At 36.9% G+C, this 24,748-nt stretch overlaps 1 protein-coding gene across 3 annotated transcripts in view; it reads right to left on the reverse strand.

The window, feature by feature from the left end:
• The window catches only part of Lama2 (laminin subunit alpha 2), a 640,019-nt gene that overhangs the window by 165,522 nt on the left and 449,749 nt on the right, over nt 1-24,748 (reverse strand). For all 3 annotated transcript variants that reach the window (XM_045157983.1, XM_045157982.1, XM_045157984.1), the window contains 3 exons: nt 17,341-17,465; nt 10,345-10,431; nt 6,392-6,585 (listed from right to left, as the gene is read on the reverse strand). In XM_045157983.1, coding sequence (XP_045013918.1) covers nt 6,392-6,585; nt 10,345-10,431; nt 17,341-17,465 — 406 coding nt within the window. The remainder of the gene's footprint in view (nt 1-6,391; nt 6,586-10,344; nt 10,432-17,340; nt 17,466-24,748) is intronic.

Here is a 24,748-nt window from a genome sequence, read left to right on the forward strand (position 1 = left end):
GCTAATTCTTAAATTTGAACATGGCAGGTACTTGTTATTATTTTATAAAATGTCATGCCATTTATGAGCAACGGTTGACTCAGGAGGGTAAATTTTCCATAGCTTAACTTACTAAATAAAAATAATGTGTCAGGAATTCTAATAAAATATTCAGAATTCAAATTTCTCTGAGACAACCATGTTATAAAGCTGTCCAAAGTAATTCATATTTTAAAATAAAACTGTAAATCAGTGTTGGGGACAAAGGTCAGTGGTGGCTTCAAAATCCCTCAATAATATATATATATATATTTGTTTTTTTGAGGAAAGGTCTTTCTGTATTCCAAGATGACCTGGAATTCACTATGTAGTCATAGGATAGCCTCAAACTCATGGGAGGCAATCTTCCTACTTCTGCCTCATGAGTGCTGGGATTAAAGGCATGCACTACCATGCCTGGCAATAATAAATTTTGAACCGTTATAACCATTCCTGTACAACACATTAATGCATCTTTTGCATCTTTTTTTTTCCCTGTTAGAAAGTACACTTTTTGCTAGACAACTTTTGATCTTTAAGTATCTATCATAAATACATAGTCTTTTAAAATTCAAAGAAAACTGCTTTAATGGTTAACAGAAAAAAAGTATGGCCTTATTAACCTTACTAAAATATTTTCATTTTATAATTTTTAGCTCATTTTGTTTTTATTCTTCATTGAAGTAATGGGGCTATATGTACAGAAGAAGTAAATGAAAACTGACTTTATTAATGTTGAATACAGAGGGTACTATGTCAGCTTTCAGCATTTTGCATTGGTAGTCTGTGTAGAGTTTAGGAAAATAAGATTTGTAAGAGAGACCTAAACTCCTCTGTGGAAGTCACTGTGAACCTTCAGAAAATGCTCTGCAACTGTCTGTCATTATAATGAGAAATCTCTTATGGAGAGAAAAGGATTATTTGGGTCACAGTTTTAGAGGATCAGTCCAGGACTGGGTATACATTGCTTTGGGCTCTCCTAAGTGTGCCAAAGGTGAAGACAGGGAGCATGTGTCAGAGCAAACTCCTCACTTTCTACCAGGAAGCAAAAGAGAGGAGGAAGGGCCACAGTCCCATAGTCTTCTTTGGGAGCATGTCCTCAGTGGTGTATAAGGCTTCACTGCCTTATTGTGCCACCACCTCCGAACAGCACCACCTTGAGGACCATGACAAAGGATGTAAACCTTTAGGGGACATATCTAAACCATAACTTATCTGCCTAAATTCAGTTTTTTAAATTACACAATGGAGATCATTTTTATGTCACTAATTACATAATAGCAGGCTTGAAGGTTATTAAAGATGAACCTCTTTCTCATAGTTGATTTCTGGTCCACCTCCTGGGTCTCTATTAATATACTAATATTAAGAAAAGAGTATGCATTGCAATTGTCCCTCCAAAGAATTTGAAATACATCAAAGGATGGTGAAGTATCACATCTGTCCTTACTTAAAATTTAAAATACTTAGCCGGGTGAATTTAAGGTTAACCTGGGATAGAAAGTGAGACCATATCTTGTAAAAACAAAAAATAAAAAAATAAAAATAAATTAAAATACTCTATGAAATAATAACTTCAGATGAGACTGAAAGTAAGGAAGGTGGTGTAACAGGTCTTTGTTGAGGTTCATAAAGGGAAGATTATTTCCTAAGGTATGACTATTTTTATAGATGTATTTTCATTTTCTGTTTATCTTTAATTTTATGGGTTACATGACTTTTTGATAGAAAGAATGGGATCCAAATCATATCTCTGGCTCTGGGTGGTGATCTGACATTCTAAACTGCTCAAGTGCTTTTACAAAAACACCTAGAAGAAGGCTTTCTGGTTAAAAAAAAAAAAAAGACAAATTATTGTCCCCTCTCTTAGGAGTTAATCCAAATAGGCCTGTGAAACACTTGGGAAGGAAAGGTAACCCCCCAAAAAGGTTATCTATAACAGAAACTTATGAAATAGTATGAATCACCCAGGTGTGGTGGCACATGTCTTTAATCCCAGCACTTTGGAGGCAGAGGTAGAAGAGTCACCATGAGTTTGAGGCAACCCTAAGACTACACAGCGAAGTCCAGGTCAGCCTGGCCTAGAGTGAGACTCCACCTCAAAATATATATATATCATAACATATAGGTCTGAGCAATGGTCACCCTGGCCATTGCCTACTCTCATCCCATGACAGTGTTTCGTATTACTCTAGTAAGCCTTGCATTTGCTCTGTGTGACTTGTTTGAATTCTTCTGAAGATCACAAGAACCAGGGATACTGAGGAGATGCCAGAGCCAAGTCTCAGCAACAAAACAATGTACCAATATCCTGCAAGAATGAAAAGAAACTACATTTATAAAGTGTTTACAATTCTGCCTGGCAAATGGCAAACTCTCAGGCAATGTGAGCCTTCTAAAAATGGTCCATTAGATGAACTGTTTGCGATGAAAAAAATGCTTGAAATTTGGAGGTGGGTGATAATAATATCCTGCTGCTGACTCTGCTCAGTAGAGTTTATACCCTTGAGGGGGCTGAACTTGGTTTACTAGCTGACTGAGGTCTCCTCATTGCTAATGTCAACACAGATTTTGTGTGTAAATTCATCCTCACAGTAGTGGAAACAGGTAAAAAGCTGGCCCACAGAGTTAATTTTATATATTCCATGCAAATACTATTTGAATGCTATCTGGATTATATCAAGTAGAGGCATGTTGTTTTTACAGTCAGCCCCATATTCGTAACTAACACTACAGACATTTACTTCTCTTATTCTCTACCCCTCACCAGGGTTCCTGCTGTAACTCATACGCCTGGGCTTATAAAGTCCCACTATGTTTACATGAGATGAAACAAGACCTGCGCATCCAACATGCCAGGTGAATCTATTCCTCCACCCCTTGATCTAATTTAGCTTGAGGGTAAAGAAGTATCTCACAAAGAGAATTGAGAATTAAGTAGTTGTGTCCTTGCTAAGCCTTGTTTCTTAAGTCATTTCAAAACTAGGAGTAGGAACTGAGGGCTAGGAAAAGGCAGCAGAAGAAAGACATAAGACATAGGTTTTTTATTTTTTTTCTTCCAAAAGTACAGAAACTGTAAATGATGAGAAAAGAAAGAAGAAAAGTCAAAAGGTATTCTGTGTAACAGTTCTTAGGCTGACCTACAGAAGGATGAAAAAGAAGACATTTCTGCATGTACAGATCATGAAAGCTGATGGAAAGTAGTTTGAGGAACATCTACTCATACAGCATACTTATTAACTCTTTAGAAAAGAGGTCTAGGTGTCCGAAACTATCCCAAAATTTAACGTTTTGTGGAAGAAAATATCCTTTATATAATACAACAGAAGGATATGAAAATTTCCAGGATACAGAAACTGAAATGAACACCATCTATGGCAGGTGCAGATAGGTTTCCAGTGGGATAAGAATAATGGAGATGAACATTATGAAGTTGATCTAACTTTGTAACTGGGATATCAGCATTACTGTTAATATAAGATGAGATATGCAGAAATTAAATATGCACATATATGACAAGGATGAGTTAAGTTTCATGATATTTATTTATAATATGCATCATCACCAGAAAAAAGAACTTGAAGTTACTTGTTTACATGTGTATGTGTATGGTATGTATGTGTGTATGCATGTTCATATATTTGTGCATCTACATGTCTCTGCTGGTACATTGTGGCAGAGAGAGGACAACTTCAGGTGTCATCTTCAGGAATGCTGTCTACTTCCTTTGAGATAATGTCTCTTATTGGCTCGGAGCTCACCAGTTCGGCTAAACTAGCTGGCCAGTGAGCTCTAGGGATCCTCCCATCTCCATTTCCCCTGCCCTGGACTTACAAGCATGTGCCACAATGCACCCCGTTTTTCCATAACTATTGAGCTCAAGTCTTCATGCTTTTGAAGAAAGCACTTTGCTAACTGAGCTATCTCCCCAGACTCTGAAATCACTTGGTGGGAAAAATGTCAATTCTCTTTAAAATAAATGTTCAGAAAAAGAATCCTAGAGTTTTATCTTTCTCAGATTTTAACGTGCTACTGTTTAATTTCTATGTATCGCATTAAACATGCTCATTTGACTTCAAGTTTACCTTTGGATAACTAACAAAACTGAAATCATAATTTAAGGATAGTTGAGATTACTGTTTACATTAAAATATATAGTTTTTGTTAGTTATATTGATGCTAATAATTTAATTTGAAGGCAGTGTTGAGAAGTATTTGCTAGTCTACTTAATTTTTTGTGAAATATGGCATTATATTTCAAGAGAGTGAATGTGTATATACCTATGACAATTATGATAAATTAATATATACTATATATTAAGGTTAATTTCCTCCCTCACATCTACCTTCATGTTTATTTTTACTTTACTATTTTCTCATGCAAGTTGCTAGAGTTTGGGCCAGAGTCCTTGTGCAAGCTAAGCAAGTACTCCTCCTTCAATCATATCCTCAGCCCTCATTTTTGCATTTAGTAATTTATTTTTATTTATTTTCAAGTGGAGAGAGAGGACAGAGAGAGAAGAAAGAAGAGAGACAGAGAGAAAGAGAGAGAGAATGGGTGTATCAGGGTGTCCAGCTGCTGCAAACTCCAGATGCATGTGCCACCTTGTGCATCTTGCTTTATGTTAGTACCAGGGAATTGGAGCTGGGTCATTAGGCTCTGCAGGCAAATGCCTTAATAGCTGATCCATTTCTCTAACCCCTTTTTGCATTTAAGTATCTTCCCAAACATTTGAAGTCTTAGTATTTCAGCATATTTGTCCTTATTTATGAGAAAGAGAGAGGCAGAGAGAAATGATCACACCAAGGCCTCCTCTCTCTGAAAATGAACTCCAGATGTATATACCACTTTGTGCGTCTTCCTTTATGTGGTGCAGTAGTTTGAACATATGGCCCCATAGACTCAAGTGTTTTATTACAATTGAGTTTGCAGGTTCTGCAACCAGCAGGCAGACTCCTGGTACGGGGTGAGTACGTCATAGAGGTGGGTGGTCGTGGCACTGGAGGCAGATCTAATTCCAGCCCAAAGATATAAAAAAAAGCCATGTTTGCTTGTGGTGCTTTCTGCTGGTGGTAGTGTTTTGGCTTGCTTCACTTATTTTTTGTTTGTGTGTATGGGAGTAAGCAGCTTTTGCCACCTGTGATGGAACATCTCCAGGATCTCAAAGTTTGAAATAAAGCTATTCCTCCCATAAACTGTATCTGGTAGTTATTCATCCTGACAGCTAAAGCTGACTGCAACACGTGGGTATTGGGGAATTGAACTTGGGCTTTCAGGTTTTGCAAACTGAGCTATGTCTTCAGCCTCCTCAGCATTTTTTGTTTGTTTGTTTGTTTTTCGAAGTAGGGTCTCACCCTAGCTCAGGTTGACCTGGAATTCACTATGTAGTCTCAGGGTGGCCTCAAACTCACAGTGATTCTCCTACCTCTGCCTCCTGAGTGCTGGGATTAAAGGCGTGCACTACAACACCCGGCTGCTTCAGCATATTTTTAAACACAGCTTTGGCTTTTGAGGTAACTCAAAACTAGAGCATGTACACACCTGCCAAATTATTCCAAATAATGTGCTACTCAAATTGAGACACATAAAACAAATTAAAACAAGAAATACTGGCATGCACAAATATATATAAATAAGTGGGTATTGAAATAAAAGGTGCTGAAATAAATTTAAGAATAGAATGACACAGTGTAACATTTCCATCTTAACTTCATAAATAACTTACTCTAGATTTGACTTGATGTAAGATCCTATAGCTATATTTAGTTATTGAATGCAATGTGTTTTCAATATGGCACCTGGACCCCCAAACTCAACAACAACAAAGACTAAAAGAAGAAAGTGTGGACAATCTCCCTAGTTATTGCGTATGTAAAAATACTTATAGGGATTGTGGTCAAGAGGAACTTACAAAGCAATTTGCCCATGAAGTTTGATAAAAAAGATGGGGAGAGAATTGAGTTGTAATTCAGGCCTTCCAGTGTCTGTCCAGCCCATTACAAATTCAAGGGGAGTCTAAAAATGGTATACTCTTATCTTGTATCTGTCACAAGGGCAATGACAACTTTAGGCGAAAGTGCAAACTCTGAGATGGACAAAATAAAATACAAGGAAATAAAATTTGCCTCCAGGAGCTTTGTGGATGGTTTTCAATGAACTGACTACACCATGCTGAGGCTTTTCTCAGCTGCTTCTGTCTCTGTGGGATGTAGGCAAAAACAGCATGGGAGCAGCAGGAGGTGGACAGAGAGTGTCAGGGAGGCTGAAGGGTAGTGCAGAGCAGCACTAGCTGTAGCAAAGACAAAGTCAGCTTGTTAGAAGGAGACAGAAGGGCAAGCCAGCGCAGAGCCGGCCCTACGTTAGTGTACGTACAGATGCACTCCGTGCCCTCGCGCGCATGCCCGTGCTCGCAGCCGTCACACTTCCTTCCAGTGGCTCCAGGGCGGCACGTGCAGAGCCCAGTGACTGAGTCACAGGGGACAGGCAGGGAGCCGTAAGGGTCACACTCACATTCTTGGCAGGAGCCTCCAGGGCTGCTTGGACTGCCAGTGTAGCCAGGGGCACACCTGCATCGAAACAGGGACAAAGCAAAGGAGGTTAATGGCAAGTCACATCCTTGAGCTGGCTTTTTGTTGTGTCTTGTTTAAATGGTGGGCGGCGGGGGGCGGGGGAAATTCCATAGGATTTGGGCATACATGTCTCAGTGATATAATAATTGCTTAATATGTCCAAAGGCCTGGGTTCGATCCTCAGCTCCAAAATAAATAAGTAAATAAATAAATGACACCAAACTTTTCTTATAAAATACCCGTAGTAAATATGCAAGTTAAGAGGTAAGAATTCTCCAGGTGTGGTGGCGCACGCCTTTAATCCCAGAATTCGGGTAGGAGAGGTAGGAGGATCCCCGTGAGTTTGAGGCCACCCAGAGACTACATAGTGAACTCCAGGTCAACCTGGGCTAGAGGAGATCCTACTTCGGAAAAAAAAAAAGGTAAAAATTAGGCTTATGAAAAGAAATTATTTTGTAATGGCAATCTACTAAATTGAATTATTAACAAAATTCTTTCTGAGATATCAAATGTTAGTTGGGTCGGAGTCAGATTTAGAACTTGTTGACCCGTTGATCATAGATTGATTGATTTGTTTGTGTGCCATACTGAACCCCAAGAGGGACAAATTTGGCCTCTGGGTGTAGTGTATGTAGTCCGTCTACCACATCTGTAGTTCATATACTTTTCTTACACTCTCCTTGTTAAGAGATTAAGAAAGTTATGTGTTGATGCCTGATTTTGCTGTTTTCATGCATATTAGAGTTCAAAATAACCAAACAATAATATTCATTAATTGTAATAATAGCAAGCAAGAGACAATTTGAATGGTAATAAGAGAGTCTGATTTTGTATTCCATTGCATTTCTATTGTATCTTCAGCAAAACAGTTTTCATCATAAAAGCAGGAAAAACTGGTTTATGTTACACAATGAAATAGTACGGACTCAAGACATTAGGAGAGAAATCTGATTGCCCAAAATACAGTGTACTCATTGACTCTTCCATGCATCCATTCATCTAAATAAATACTACCTTGGACTATGATATTTTACAAGATGCTAGCTTCTGCTTCTGCTTTGCTCAGGGAAATCTCAACTTACCTACTATTCTGGCTAATTACAAACATTTTCTGGCCCGCTGAGTTAGCCCCTCCTGGTCGCTCATGCTGAAGTGGCAAGGGCTCTTTAGTTCTGAGCCATCTCACCAGTCCTCTTTCCACATGATATTTTGAGGTACTGTCACACTAAGTTGCCCAGGCTGGCCTGATATTGTGCTCAGCTCCCAAAAGCTGGGAATACTATGACTGCACACCCAGGCCTGGCTTTTTTATCCTTTTTAATACAAATTACAAATTAGATTACAAATGCTCAATGAAACTGTCATATAGATCAATCCACTTAGATTGTTTCTTAACAATTGCAGGTGAAATAATTGTATTCCAAGAAGGTTCTGACTGAATAAATCTCCAACAATCTTATTACAAGAGTAATGGAGACACAGTATGGGAAGGGGTTTCTACATTATAGGTACAATCAAAAAAATTTAAACAGATTCAGACGTGTGCTAGTTTGGGCAGGTCATAGGGTGATTTAAATGACTTAAGAAGCTCTCAGAAGTGGAACAAATTTATCTGCAAGGTTATTATAAAAATTTAACCAAGACTTTTGGTTCAATTTAGCTGAACAGAAGCAAATTTTTAGAAAAATGTAACCTGATCATTTATATGTTAGATATGATGAATGCAGAGCTGTAACAACATTTGAGAATTGCAAAAACAATTCAAATAATTCCCATCTGATAGTGTCTGATCCTCCTCATCATTGTGCTATATGAACTGTCAACTTCTATGAATCAGCATTAATGCATATTAAAATAATGGATTTCAATGATCATTCTGCTTTTAGTTAATAATTGTCACCTTACTATAGGTCTTACCAGTCTTTTCTATTCACATGAATTTGTAGATGGTGGTAATTCCAAATTATAAATTTAGCGACACAATACATTTTTCATAAATTACCATAAAATATTCTATTGATATTCTGGAATGCTTCCGGACTTCATCCTACTGGTATTTACAATGGCACAAAATGAATATTAGCCTAGACACAATAACCAACTGACATGGTGGACATGCAGAATATATACCTTTATCACCTACACATTTTAGCCAAATGATGAGTACCTTTGGAACATAAATGAAAATATTCCTATTTTTTTTAATTGAGAGTGATATACTTGCTGCTATTTTCTGTTAGTATGGATATTGTATGTGCCTTGTGAGTCTACATATGCAAAAGTGCTGGTTATTGTGATAAGAGTTACCACATGCACTTTTCTATTTGGAAGTATATCCTATAAACCTACAACTGCATTAAAATTTATTAAACATTTCTAACTACCTAATTCGCTTTCTACTACCATTACTAATCTAGCTACTGCTCGTTATGTTACGTGAGCAATGTGACCGCTGTGCGACAGATCACTCCCATTGCTGGTTATGTGAAATAAGATTATTAAGTTGTTATATAATGTCAGTTTATTTCTTTCAAGAAGATCAAGACTAGTAAAGCTCTCAGAGGCTTGAGAAAAGGGAGTGGGGCAAAGAAGGTTGTAGAAAAGAAAATAAACCATGGTGTGATTTCAGGTGATGTTCCAGTTTCAGCTTGATTACATAGGAAGATCTGGAATATAAGTAAAATCTTAAAGTGTCTTCTATTCTAGTCAAAAGACATAAGACTTTTCTATACCTTTCCCCATGTTAGTTATTGGCTGTGAGTCACCAACAGAAGGTGGAGTGAATTGTCAGGGTTATTGGCACATCCTGTCAATAAAGACACTTTGATGTAAAAGGTTAGGCAGGACAGAAAACCAACAGTGCCCCTTATACATTTAGTGGTCATATGTGTCAAGGAAGTAGAGCATCACCTATTCTTAAAACTATGAATGAGAAAAGTGGGACCCAGATATGTTGGTCCATGGCTCTATGTAAAACTTCTGTAGTGCTACCAATTGTATCATGCTAATGGTTAGATTTAGTTCCTGTTAGGTGTGCCAGTGATACTAAGATAATTGGTGACAAGACCAAATATCCAGGATGCTACTCTCACATAAAATGAGCATCTGGAAGATGTTAATTGCAGTAGGGTTTATTCCCTATTTTACCATTTGTGTTACACTCACAATTTAATTTAGTAGCTATATATATGACTTATCAGATTTTATAATTTCTGACTATGAGAAGACTTTAAATAACAGTGCATACCTGTTGAAAAGAGGAACTCAGTAACAAACACTTGACTTTTTAGGTCCTACTAGCTAAAAATGCACGTTACTTATAGTCCAAGCTATATACACATGCACTAATGCAGGGCCAGCATGCTGAGAAAAATGACATATGTGTACTTATTACTGGAAAATACTATTTAGAGAACTAAAGTATGAAATATGTGGGCAGATTTTTATTGCTGGAGAATATTGATGCACTTTGATTTTTTGGTTCTTACAAATATTTTCCTATCCATGTTATACTAAATATATGTTACTATACTAAATATAAATCAGATAATTGTGTAACAATATGAAATCATTAAGAAAGTCTAAATATGAGAGGTGAGTAAATAAATTTCCTTGGCAAAATGTGTAAAGTTATGAAAATTGTTTTGAAACCTCTATGTTTAACTAGTGGAGAAAAGTGGGAATAGTGAAATTATTAAAGTTATGAATATATTGAGACCCTTATTCATGATCTCTACACATCGAGAATGTTGGTACCTTTCACAGTACTGGCCTTCGTAACCCCGTGGGCAGGCTGTGCAGCGGTAATCATCGAGGCCTTCCATCACACAAGAGGGGCTGAAACTGAGTCAGAAAATAAAAATTAGTTTTAAAATGACTTACTTTATAAAACTCGGTATTTTTACCCATTATCAAGATGGTTGGAACATATTTTAGGTGCGAAAATGTTATAATTATTGATGAACTTCTTATTTAATGTAAGATGTCATAATTAGATATTAATAATACTAGTCAATAAATAAATATTGTTTTTTCTATTTTTTTATGAGAGTATTGGCATGCTAGAGGCTTCAGCCACTTCAGTTGAATTCCAGATGCATGCACCACCTTATGAGCATGTTCAATCCTGCACATATGTCACCTTGTGCATCTGGCTTATGTGGGATCTACAGAGTCAAACATGTGTCCTTCTCAGGCAAGTGCCTTAACTGCTAAGCCATCTCTCCAGCCCTGATTATTTTCGATGAATTAAAAAGGCATTACATTAAACATGTAAACGTTTTGGAAGTTTAATGATTATACAACAGGAAATTATTAAACATTCAACAAAAGCATCCAACTGTGTACTAATTCAAAGAAAATTTTGGCTGATTGTACAATAGGCATTACTGAATCTTTTTCAGATTAAAAGGAAAAGGGCAAAAGAGAGTAGTATAAAAGCTATATATTTTTCCCCTGAAAACCCAGTCCAAATTGCCCATGGCACTTCAACACATGAAGTGTGAAAAAAACGTTTTACTTAGAACAAAGGATGCCTTTTCTAATTCATGTCCAGATTGCATTACACTTTAAGTACCAAGTAATACGATTTCTTGTCAGGGAAGAAGACAATGCCTCCTGTATGAAAATGAGTAGATGTTCTTACTGTCTTATGATCTTTTTAGTAGTTAGGTCTTGCATAACTTGCTCTATGTTTCCATACAACCTTGTAAGAACCATGGCCGGTCTATCTTGCTCCAGGACATGAAAGACTAAACTTTATTACAAAATAGTTTTGAGTTTTTTCAAACTTTTTTCCAATGTAAGTCACGCATTCCCATTCTAATAAATTGCATGATATATTGGAAACATAGGAAACTCATTTGTTACAAAACAGTAATAGTTCGACCACCATGTTTTGCAGCTTTTCATGTGAGGAATCAGTTGATACTGAAAAACAATAGAGGGCATAGGCCAAGAGGTAGAATGGTGGCACACATCTGTAACCTCCGCATTCCAGAAGTGTTAACCAGGGACAACTTCTTAGCGCCAGGGTAACATTATGTTCTTTTTTAGCCACACATTTGTTAAATCCATAGTACATGAATGAATGCTAAACATTAACTTGTACATTATGCAACAAATTTATTTTTTGCTTTCACAAAAATAGAACCACATGCTCTTTATTGCCACAGTCTGTCAAGTTTTTAGATCTTTCATTTAAACTTGATTTTGAGCACATTATGCATTCATGATCATACATAGGCCCTGGGAAACCAAATTCAACATTTCCAATGTAACTTAAGATAGCCAACATAATTGCATTCCTTTATAGTACAATAACGAAGGGTCAAAAAATTAAAATATACTCAGTAAGAAAATAAAACAACTTAAAGTACTATATGGTATAAGCAGTTCTCCTTGAAGAACTGAAGCAAACTTTTTGGATTGTGATTTTATGATGGGTATTGCTTATTTCCTATTGCACATGGGAAGGGTTTTGGAAAGAGGGAGCAGGAATCTCATCTCCTGAGTTCAGGGTTGATTTCTGCTGCTCACAACTCCCTCGTCTGTTCTCAAATTTCATTTGAACTGCTAGGCTACTTGGAAATCTTTTCTCATGGTGATCATCTTACATTTGCTGGAGGTCCAAACAGTCACCACAGAAATGGACAAACGAGTCTGCTACCTGAGAGATCCCTTGTACATTCTACAGAGAAGCTGGCTGCCTGGAAACCACTTCCTTCTTGTGTATACCCTAGTCTACAAGCGTTCTTTGCTGGATCTATGTCATGTCATCCATCTCTTAATGTGCCTCCCAGTTCAACCTTCACATTTCTCCTCTGTTCCTCAGAGTGATTTCATTCAACCTTAAGGGCTTTAATTAGTGTCAACACCTTTAACATCTAAAACTGACCTTCTCCTCCTCCTCCAAAAACTACGCTTGACCTGCCTATCATTTTCTCCATCTGTCAATAGTCGTGCTTCTGCCAAACACATGGAGTGCGTTGTCTTACACTGCACCGTTAGATCTGCAAATGCCATAGTGCTACTGTCACTGGCCTCGCTTCATTATCGCGTATTAAGCTTCCTCTGGCTGTTGGGAGACTTTCAGCCTTCCGCAGAGTTTGTGATCAGAGCTTGCTGCTGTCACCTCCTCTTCCCTCTTCTTTACCCACTCTAGCCCCACTGACCTGCTGCTTGTCATGCATGGGCCTGCCTCTGGGCCGTCACTGCTTTTCCCTGGCTGTGGTAGTCTCTGCAGACATTCCAGGGGCTGGCTCCACCACTTCATTCAAATCTCTGCACCGGCTGGGCTGTACCTGTCTGCGGAGATCTTTGACAGCAACGTCACATGTGACAGCCAGCCACTTGAGACTGATTCTCTGTGGCTACTTTATTGTATTATTATTTTATTTTTTTGTCGTTGCATTTGTTAAAATCTATGTACTACATTGTAAGTCTCTATTTGCTCCTTTACCTTTCTTAGGGGGTTAAAGAAAAACAACACTATATCTTAGGCAGAGCAAGAAAGTAACCTGTGCTTCTTGCTTCTATATTCTCAGCATAAGGGGTCATGCCCGACACTGGTTTGGGCTCTCATTCAATATTTTTTGACAAAAGGAATTCAACAACACAGTTTCAACTCTCATGGAATTTGACTCTGTGTAGGACAGATACTTACAAATGTAGGAGAAGACATATGTTTTTATCTCTTATGAAGCATATTGGGGTAAGGTAGTTACTATTTAGAAAAATTTCAGTATTTTGGCGTGTGTTTTCACGTGTGTGTCTGTGTAAGCTCAGATGCACATAAGCAGGTGCATGCCGGCATGTGGAAGCCAGAGGTTGATATCAGACAGCTCGCTCAATTGTTCTTATTTATTTAGACAGGGTATCTCACTTGAACCAAGAGATGATTTGCTGATTTGGTTCATCTAGCCAGCCAGTTTGCCCAGGGTCCTCTGTCTTTGCCTCCCAGGCCCGGGATCATAAGTGAGCAGTCACACCTACTCTGAAGTTCTGTAACGCTGGGAATCTGAACTCAGGTCCTTACATTTGCACAGCAAGGACTATACCCACCAAGTCAACCAAAAATGTTCAATTTTGAAAGAACATCCGATTTAAATAAAAGTATGAGTTACAATGCATTATAGCATTAAAAAAGTACAAAAGCCATGGTATTCTGTGAAAAGATTTCATGTTAGAGGAGGCTCTTGAACCTGGATTTTACAATGGACTGGATTTCTTAGGGATTATCTCAGGCAAGAGTAAGACCAAACATCTCTGGGTATGTTTGGAGAAGGGCAAGAAACTCCAAAGTTGGCATCATATGGAAAGGTGTAGAGAACAATGGACAGCACAGATAGTCAGATAGTGGAGGCTTTCTGAACTTTCTTGGATGTGAGAGTGCTGGCCTTGGTCACTCTTAAAAGTTTCCAATTTGGTTTGACAAGAGACAAAGAATACTTGAGCTACTTCTGTGGGATTGAATTAGTAATCATTCAACACTCCTTTCCTACCTTCTATTTCTCCTGTACTACACTAAGATAAGATATTACAGCTCCCTCACTATAGATAAGAATCTATTTTAACACATCAGGAACAAGTGTCTCTCATTGTCCTGGCTGGTTTTCTCCTTTACCTTTTAATGCTGCTTAGCACACACACAGGTCTTTCTTATAACTTAGGCTAATATGTTCCAAGTTGCAGCTGGTGAGATTAGTAGGTCATGAAATCAGCTAAGCACCTTTTATTTATTTATTTAAACATATTTTATTTATTTATCTGAGACAGAAAGAGGGGGAGAGAGAGAAGGAGAGAATGGGCACGCCAGGGCATTTGAGCTGCTGTGAACGAACTCCAGATACATGCACCCTCCCTGTGGTACATGTGTGATATTGCATACTTGTGTTACCTTGTGTCTGGTTTATGTGGGACCTGGAGATACAAACATGTGTTCCTAGGCTTCACAGGCAAGTGCCTTAGATGCTAAGCCATTTATCCAGCACTTTAAATTATTTATTGTATTTTTTAGTATTTTATTTTTGAGAGAGAGAAAGAGGCAGTAAGCATCTTTTTGACTAAGATTTTTCTAAAAATGTGAGATAATAAAATTGAATAAATAGTAGGGTGATTGTGTGTGTGTGTGTGTGTGTGTGTGTGTGTGTGTGTTGTCTACACACAGGTTTTTGAATACTGGGTTATGATATTAAAAACACTTTTTATAGTAGCTTTAGCAATAAAGTTTAAATACCCATGAGGTGCCACCTTAATATTTTGTTTCTTTAGGAATCCTTATATAAAAATTATATTTAATTGTTAAAATTCAAGTATGAAACAAAAATGTAAATACACTGGTTTACTGATTCTGGTAATAACTACAATAGTATTCTTCTTTTATTTATTCTTAAAATTTCTAAAAATTGTAACCTCCAACCCTTATGACATAATGCTGGCTTTTACTACTATTTGACTTCACCAATAAACCCCTGGTGATGGCTCAGTCTCCCTTGAGGGAGAGGGTTGGTACCTGCTAGCTATTGCTCTTCTTTCTCTTGGTATTGGTGATAACACAGCCTGGATTCTGGACAACTGCTGCCGTGCTCTCTTTGTTTTGCATTTTTTGTTAATCCCACCAGAGCAAGTCCTATTTCTCCTTGTTTTCCATGTGCTATCATTGGTTAATTTTACACTGGGAAATCTGACTTGATTTCATTTATTAACATATTTCTTTCTTCATCTGCTCTTGCAGGTTTCAGAATTTCATTTCTTGTGGCTACTTGTACATTCTCACAAGGACAGACTGTCCACATCAACTCAAACCTATTGAAATGATAAGTCATCTTTCTTCTGTGGCAGTCCCTGCTCTTTCACTGTGTCACGTCACGGCTTTACCATCTTGGGGGCCAATTGGGCTGAGGTCACCAGCCTGCAACTCCGGCCTGAGAGCTTGTCCTTCACATCTAATCAGTGATCAATCTGGTAGAGCTATATTTAACAAATTCCTCATATTAATTTCCTCATTTCCACTTTTGATACAATTACCTACCTTTTGGCTCTAATTATCTGTTGCTTAATTTTGCACAATAGCCTTTTGATTGGCCTCACTGCTTTTCTTCTTTGTTTGAATTTATTACATTCAATACTACCAGAACAGACTACCTAAAATGTGTCTCTGATCATGTTAGCTTTTGTTAGAAATGATGAAAATTTGCTGTATGTAGTAACATAGGAAAATTAAATAGCAGTTTCTTTGGTGGGTTCAAAATGGCTTCTACAATATGGCCTCTATTCTTTTATTTTTTTCTTCATCTGCTGTGAAATAACTACAATCCATGCTCCAAACATCACTACTTACAGGCATTTGCTCATGTAATCTCCCTATTATTCACACCCGTAAACTCCTTGACCCACTACTGGTGATACATTACACTTGTTCTAGCATGTTCTTGATTGCTGTAAAATTAAGAATAGTATTTTGTACCTGATTTCTCTTAACATTTAAGTTGATTTCTTCTAACACCCTGTTTATAGGAAGCTTTTCCAAAAAAATGGCTGGTTTATTTTTTATATTCTCTGTAGCTTTTATTACAGTGCCCCACCAGGGGGTTTTAGTTACTGATTTTTTTTTTTTTTACTAAAACAAATGGTTCATATGTTAATATACAATGAAATAAATAATATTCTCTTGTTTAAATATGAACATCCAAGTGACACTAGGAAAAAGGAAATTAAAATAATATTATGTCTCACACATTGCAAATTTGAACTTAAAACAATAAGAGCATGAACTTATCTTTGACATACAACATACCTATGTCTGAACCCTGGAAAAACTTGTGCTTCTTGCCAACATAAAAGAGCAACATTCAGAAGGAAGGGATATAGGTCATATAAAAGTGCTCTCAAAATACATACAAAGGTGAAGATGAAGAAACAAAGTGTGTCTGCACTGCTTGAAAGATCACTTTATCTAACACCCTTTGTCTCTTTAAGCTCTAGATAAGCTGTCCAGAGTCCTCATATTGGACAAACTGCCTTTCCTTCTGTTCAAAAGCAAATTCATAAGAGAAAAATGACTTTATCATGTAAAAATTGAAGTCAATTAGGAAAAAGTGTAGATGGTCTTATCAAAAAGGTGAATGAAAGCATCAGGATTTCCCATCACTATCTAAATGGATGCAGAAGGTTCAGCCAGCTTGGGAATCAGATCTTCCAGGGCTTGTTTCCCCTATGGCTGTGTTTCCATGGTACCAAGCTGAGACTGTTTGAGCAGAAAGGGGCTGTGCTTCTAGCACATACATTTTTGGGAGCCTAATAGCCAGTTATTCTGCTTTCACTTTGCTGTTTTTCATTTGCTTCCTGAATTATTATCTCCCAATGTTGAATTTAACATAAAATGAACAGAAAGAGCCACATAAATGATGTAGCATGCCCCCAAACAATATTTCATAGCTAAATTCACATAGAAGCATATGTGAATGCCAGATCTTTACATTTATAAAACCATGAAATCATTGGTTTTGCCAACAGATCTAATGTTAATATTGACATTTATATCTTTGTGAATAAGTGTTTCTTTTTTTTTTACTTGAGCCAAGTTTGAAAGGAGAAGTGAGCCATGGAGTATATTACCAATTTTGATCATATGTATGTCACAAATTGAGATTTTCTTTTTTATGTGCAAAGAGTAGGCCAATTGTATGTAGACCATGTGCTAGACAAATTGTATTGCTGATTAGAAAATGAGGTTCTAGTTGTCAATCTTACTTGTTGCTGGAAGAAATCAGAGGGCAAGCACATTGCTGACAGTCATCTGGCAATCCCTTGACAATTCCATAGTAGCCAAGAGCACATCGTTCGCAAAAATCACCAGCAGTGTGATGTTGACAGTTCTGTAAAAGGAAAGGTGAATTTTCTTTTAATTCAATGGGAGTTAGAGCATAATTTATTATATAGCTCCCCAAGTATGAGTATGTGAGTGTCTGTAAACATACACACACACACACACACACACACACATACACACACACACACACACACACAGAAAGAGAGCTTACACACACACACACACACAGAAAGAGAGCTTATCATTATCTGTTTTCTAGGCAAATATTTTGTTGTTGTTGTTCATATTTATTTATATATTTGAGAGCAACAGACACAGAGAGAAAGGCATACAGAGAGTCAGAGAGAGAGAGAGAGAGAGAGAGAGAGAGAGAGAATGGGCACACTAGGGCCTCCAGCCACTGCCAATGAACTCCAGATATGTGCGCAACCTTGTGCATCTGGCTAATGTGGGTCCTGGAGAATCGAGCCTCGAACCAGGGTCCTTAGGCTTCATAGGCAAGCACTTAACCACTAAGCCATCTGTCCAGCCCTAGGCAAATATTTTTAAAGACTTACATTTGAGAATCTAATACTGTGATAATATAGCTATATTAAGAAATTTCTGTTTTATTTTACCTGAATCAATTTCTACAAGCATTTTTATTTTACACAAAATTTGAGAATAGAATTTCAGGAATCTCTAAGATTTATTATACCATGTGGTCCTGTTTTCTTTTTTCTTCCCAGATTCTACCTCTACAAGGAGCTAGAAAAAGTGCTAAAAGTACCAGAACCATGGAGCATGCCCATCCGGGGAGTGTCTGAAGTAAAACTAAAGCAAGGTAGAAAGCACAAACCTCTTAAGAAAAAAAATTAAAAAGTTGGTGGTTGTTTGTAAATTTAGAGGATGCAGTCTGACATTAGCAACCTTTGGTCAATATTTCCTCTTTAATGTATGCATAGTATATTATAGTGGTATTATAATAGTTTGAGTAGATTCTCCCCAATAGATTCAGCCATTCAATTAAAGCTTTTTGGATTTCCAGTACCTGGATGGTGGAGAAGATGTCACTAGGGGCAGATATGAATTCAAGTCTAAATATGCAAAGTGCTTGTGTTTGGCCTGGGGTTCCTGAAGTGTGGTTGTTTGTTCTGGTGTGCTGGTGATGGCTTTTCTCTCTCTCCCTTTCTCCCTCTCTCTCCCTCCTTGGTCCTGTAAAAGGGGGCCAAGTTCTTCTGCCATTATGCCACTTCCCCTGGATCTATAAGCTTCAAATAAAACTCCCTTCCTCCCATAACTGTGCCTGATTTGGAAGTGCATCGCAGTAACTGAAGCTGACTGCTACAGGTATGTTTGCAGACACTTCCATGGGAAATGAGAGAAGTTGGTGTGTAGGGCGTAGTTTTGAAGTTACAGTTGTCATCAAGTAGAATTACACTTCACATAGAGCAATCGTTTATTTGATAAGTGCACTTGAAGTGGTACCTGCAAGGACTCAGATGGGGGTGGTTGGACGGGGGAGAATAATATCCTATCTGTTGGAACATATTTTCACTGAAGGAATTTTTTTGAAAAAACATGACAGTAAGCATAGCAAGAGAAATGTGACATCACATATTTTTTAGCAAAATATATGACACTTAGCTTTAGAAGTTGAGTAAAAACAGACATCCAGAGAATTTGGAGTTGTATCTCAGCTTGATTTTGTGACAGGAGTGGTCAAAAAATGACTTAGTTTCTATGCATATGATAAAAAGGAATCTTGAGAAGCAAAATTCATTAACAAGATACACATACATGTTAGTGAGCTGATGTCCCAGTCAACTCAGCTGGAGCCATATAGAGCTTTCTCCAGGTATAAGCCTGAACGTCCATGACAGCCATCTGTGGGCTCATTCATTCAGGCAATCATGAAGAATATATTTACTTCCCATCAGTCTTATATGGCAAAGGATGTTTGGTATGGGGTGGTTTTTCTTTTTACTACAAACATAACTTAAGTCATCTCTATCATAGATATTTCCATGGAATTGTAATTTCTTTGAACACTGTTAGCATACTTTGTAAAAGCTTATGCTATTCTCTGCAGTGAAATAGTCACATTGTCATGATCAATTTTAGACCCTTTTACATTTTGGTGTAATATTTGAAAATATGTTACATCACGTTAGGTGCATTTTTCAACTTATGAAAAATGGATCAAGTTTTCTCTTATAGCTAAAAATTTCAGTTCTCCTGTCTCTCAGCAGATGATAGCATCATATTTGCAGAGAAATGAAACCTTTCATTTGGGAGCTTTTCCAGTTTCTTTCCTGACAATTCACCATTTTGTCTGCTTTTATTTTTCCTATTACTTTTGCATTAGTTTCTCTCTGTGGAAGAATACTTTGTTCTTCACTCATAACCATTGTCTACTAAACTCAGCCTGCTTCTCCTTTCCATTTGCTCCAGAATCTTTCTTTTCTCCTTTGTTTATTTCCAATAAAAAATTGAAGTTGGCTAAACCATTGCTATCTTAAAAAAAATCGCATTACAAATTCTATCCTACCATAGATAGTCTTTGAAAAACACTGTTTACATGCCCAGTCTCTTTGTCTTTGTCCCTTTCTTACTTGAACTGTAAACAGACTTCTCATATCACTGAAACACAAGTCCTGGTTCACCTCCAAGATCATCTTCATCTCTGACCTGAAATTTGCTGACAGTAATTAATCTTTATGATATGTGGGGTTTCTGTAGCAGTTGATACTTCTGACCACTCTTTCTTTGGAATTTTTCCAACTTTATGTGTTTTTTTTCTAAATCATATGAATAAAAAGTGATTTTGTTTTTCTTCTACCCCATAACTACCCTTTCTTCCTCTTCATAGGGTTTTCTTTCCCTTTTTGTTTAATAAGGTTGAGATCTGTGATTCTAACTTATCTCTCTCTCTTTGCTACAGCCTGATCATTCTACCTCATTTTCATTCATTACTCTTATGGTATTATGGCTATCCCCAGATTTACATTACTGTTTTATTTTTCTTTATTGTGATGCAAAGGATTGAACTTAGAACTCTGCCTATGCTACACAAATGTTCTCTAGATGCAACAGTTCTAATTGCTTCTTGGATTGGTTTCAGTGCATAATACAAAAGCACCTTCAAGTTGAGATGTCATGGATTAAGCTCATTTCTTGTTTTACTCAGTCCTTGTAGACAACTATGTGACTTCAGCCAAGTTGAGTGGAAGATAAGCTTGCAACATGGGCATGTATTCAGTTACTAATTTTTGCTTCTCAACTTTTCTTTTTCCCCTGTTACAAGAGCTGTTATTGTTGTGTTTACCTTTTTTGTGTCCTGTTTCAACTGAGATTGCTTTTATTCACTTTACTCCCTAGGTCAGCAGCCTAGAAGCTACTCTTATCTAAGCTATATGACTTTTTTCAGTATTGCACAATTCCATATGTCTGTTTCTTAATTTCTTATTCCTGCTATTTTTATATGTCCATTTTCATCGTCTAACTGGATTATTGAAATAGCCTCTACAACAGCTTGAATTAGGTGTCCCCCATAAACTCATGTTCTGTATGCTAGATCCCCAGTTGATAGTAGTTTTGGAATTGGAGCCATGTCAGAGGAGTTATGTTGCTGGGGGTGGGCTTATGGGTGTTATAGCCAGCTTCCCCTCACCAGTGTTTGTCACTCTCCTGGTGCTGTTGTCCACTTGATGTTGGTCAGAAAGTGATATTCAGCCTCTGTTCATGCCATGTTTTCCTGTCATCATGAAGCTTCCACTCAAGTCTGTAAGCCAAAATAAACCCTTTTCTACCACAAGCTGTTTTGGTTGGGTGCTTTTTGTCATCAACAAGAAGTTCACTGCAACAGGCTTCTTAGCCAAAGATCCTGTTTGAAAATGTTCTCATCCAGGAATGTCTTATCATTCAACCAGGATGATTATTTCACAGGCATATCAAACAGTCATGCTGGGCTCTTGCTTGGAAGCCTACAGGGAGAAGGCACATGCAGGAAGATCTTCATCTCTGAGTTCCTGCCTTCTTCCAGCCACACTTTTTCCAGATGCACACAGTGCAAGGCACATGAGAGCACAGAAATTCCCCAGGTGTGCTCGGCTCTCTTGAGCCTCTAGAACTTTTCATTTTTTCAAATCCCTCATTCTGTAAATGGTTTGTTCCTACTTTAGCTCTCATTAATTATGTCTTTTTCTTTCATAAATATTCACTGATGTCTTATTGCTCCATCTAGCTTAACACAGTGAGTGCAACAATGTAGCCCTTCAATGACTACGTTGAATACATGAATGAATGAGTGCATGTTTTAGGCAATAAAGATGAAAACTTCTAAGCTTACAAAGACCCAAGTTTCAAATTTAATAAGTACAGAACAGTGGCCAGCAGGACAAATGAGTTTTTATATTTTGATATTGATTTAAGCACTATATCCTCTTTTGCTCAGCCATCCAAAGGAATTTAACATGTCTTAGCAGTGCCATACTTAATGGTAGCATTGTGAGAGATAGTGGTTCCAAGATAAAATTATTACATATGAATTCTAGTCTAAATCATTCAGCAACACATCCAATGATGAATAAGTGTTAACTGGGGAATGTATTAAGATCATATTTCATAGTTATAGGAATGAACATGTGCCAAAAATACACAGGCATCTTTCACAGTAATTTTCAGCATTTTTGCTTTTATAACAAAATTATTCCATAAATGATTTTATGTAATCAAAATGTAACATAAGAAGCTGAAACCAAATGCTTAAATATCATAGAAATATAGAGATTCAAAATACAGCTTCATTTTTCTTATAACCCACAACTTTTATAATTTATTCACAGAGAAATGAAGTATATTTTAACCTCTGGTTTGCTAACATATTATGTTTGGTTAAGTGAATCAAATATCCTGCCTAGTTCCACAGACACAAAACATAAATAATTATTCTACTTCCAGAACTTAAGAAAAAAAAATTAGTACTGTTGTTTATCTATTTGAGAAAGAAACAGAGACAGACAGAATGAGTATGTCAGGGCCTGTTGCCACTGAAAACTAACTCCAGATGCATGTACCACAATTTGCATTTTGCTTTACTCACATACTGGGAAATTAAGCCTGGGCAGGCTAGCTTTGTTAAGCAAGTACCTTTAACCACTGATCCATCTCCTCAGTCCTCCAAAAGTTTTTGACATAGTCCTTTCATATGATTGTCTATATGCTGTGAAATAGGGTTCATATTTTCTCTTGTGTCAAAATGAGCTTATAGGAAAATTTACATACTGCGGATCCCTAATAAGACTTTATTTATATTGTCAAGTGTTATACATTAGTATATTTTTCAATAATATATATATATATATTATTGAATATGCTCAATAATAAATATATATATATAATCAAAATATATGATATAGATAAATTTTATGTACCCTAGAAAACTGGTGGTCTACATTTCTTCTATATCAAATGAATGTAACACTAATTTTATGGCATTTTCGACCTAAGATGAGAAGTTACCTTACCATCTTTTTTTTAATTAAGTAATTAATTAATTTATTTTAATTTTTTAAAAAATTATTTATTTATTTATTTGAGAGTGACAGACAGAGAGAGAAAGACAGATAGAGGGAGAGAGAGAGAATGGGCACGCCAGGGCTTCCAGCCTCTGCAAACGAACTCCAGACGCGTGCGCCCCCTTGTGCATCTGGCTAACGTGGGACCTGGGGAACCGAGCCTCGAACTGGGGTCCTTAGGCTTCACAGGCAAGCGCTTAACCACTAAGCCATCTCTCCAGCCCTACCTTACCATCTTATGATGATACTTTCTATACCATGTTCAGATATCATAAAATGCACAACTTCTTATGAGAAAACCTTTTCCATCTTGCATAATTACTATGAGCTAAACTTTTTTCCTTGTGCTATCTGAAAATTTGTTTCACTCTCATTTTTAGTCAGCAACCCTAGCTCTGCATTCTCAAGCTCTGCAGATAAAGTCTAATTCCTGTGTCCCAGGAAGGTACTCATAAATCTAAGAACACTGTTCCTTCCTAAACCTCTTTTTTTTTTCAAGCTGAGAATTCAATAATCCTAGTTACTCAGAGTTTCTTTTAAACATACAGCAGATTATAAGTCTCCAGCTAAGATTTGTGAACATACTGGGTATATTCCGTCTGAGATATTGGATCTTATACAAATAGCAATACTCTAAGTTGGCGCCTAGTGAATCTATAATCAAGCAAGAAAAATCACTCTAATTAATATTCTAGGCACTTTTTTCTGCTTTTCCCCCTAAACACTGAAAAATAATCTCCTAGACAGCAAATCTCTTATGCCTCTCTCCTTATATCCCAGCATTAAACCATAAGGAGATAATGTCAGAAACATTTATTTCAAAATACCACAAGAATGTATAAACAAACTACCATATTTAAATATTTTTATTAATTTCATATTAATATTGTTATTAATTAGTAATTATTAATTAATGATTAATGTAATATTTTAGTTGTTACACCTGTCAAGGTCTTTCCCCACAACTTCATACTTTGTGGAACACTTCTAGCTTTATACTATATTACTGCTGGTTGATGTTACTTAAAGCACCAGTGCGCGCTTTGCTTTTGTACAACAGACTCAATCTCAGAGACCATGTCTTATGGTTGATGACATCTCTAGATCAAACATCTGACATATTCTAAACCATGTTTGTAAGAATATCATGAAAATATATTAAATGTCTTTTGAGGGTTGGGGAGATGTCTCAGTGGGAAAGCACATGCTGTATACCCATGAGGACCTGAGTTTGATCCCTAAAAGCCACATTAACACTGGACATGAGATTAAATGCTTTTAATTCTAGCATGCCTATGAGATTGGGAAACATATACAGGAGAAGCTTTAGATGCTTGTGAGCCTTTTGAAAAAATGAACAAGAGACCTTGTCACAAACAAAGTGGAAAGTGAGAACCAACAAGGCTGTCTTCTGACATCCACACATCTAACCTGGAAAGATATTTTACTGCTGTCTACACTGGGGTAAATGTTATATTTTTTATTATTTTCTTTTACATTTTCACATGTGGCTCTAATCTTTTTACAGATACTATCTTATCTCTAAAGTATAATGACCTAGGCTTCCCAAATCAAACTTATTTATTCAACTGTGTATTTATTTCTTCTCAGTCTAGAGGCAGTATTTTATAGTGGATTTAAAATTATTTTAATCTTGTTCTGACCAAGATTTCATAGGCTACTTACAAATTTTACCATTAATTTTAAGTGCTAAAACAAGATGCATATGATCTCTATTTGAAGTGGGCAAGGATTTTTAGCTAGATTAAGA

Source organism: Jaculus jaculus, chromosome 9, assembly GCF_020740685.1.
Source record: "Jaculus jaculus isolate mJacJac1 chromosome 9, mJacJac1.mat.Y.cur, whole genome shotgun sequence".
Classification (NCBI taxonomy): Eukaryota; Metazoa; Chordata; class Mammalia; order Rodentia; family Dipodidae; genus Jaculus; species Jaculus jaculus.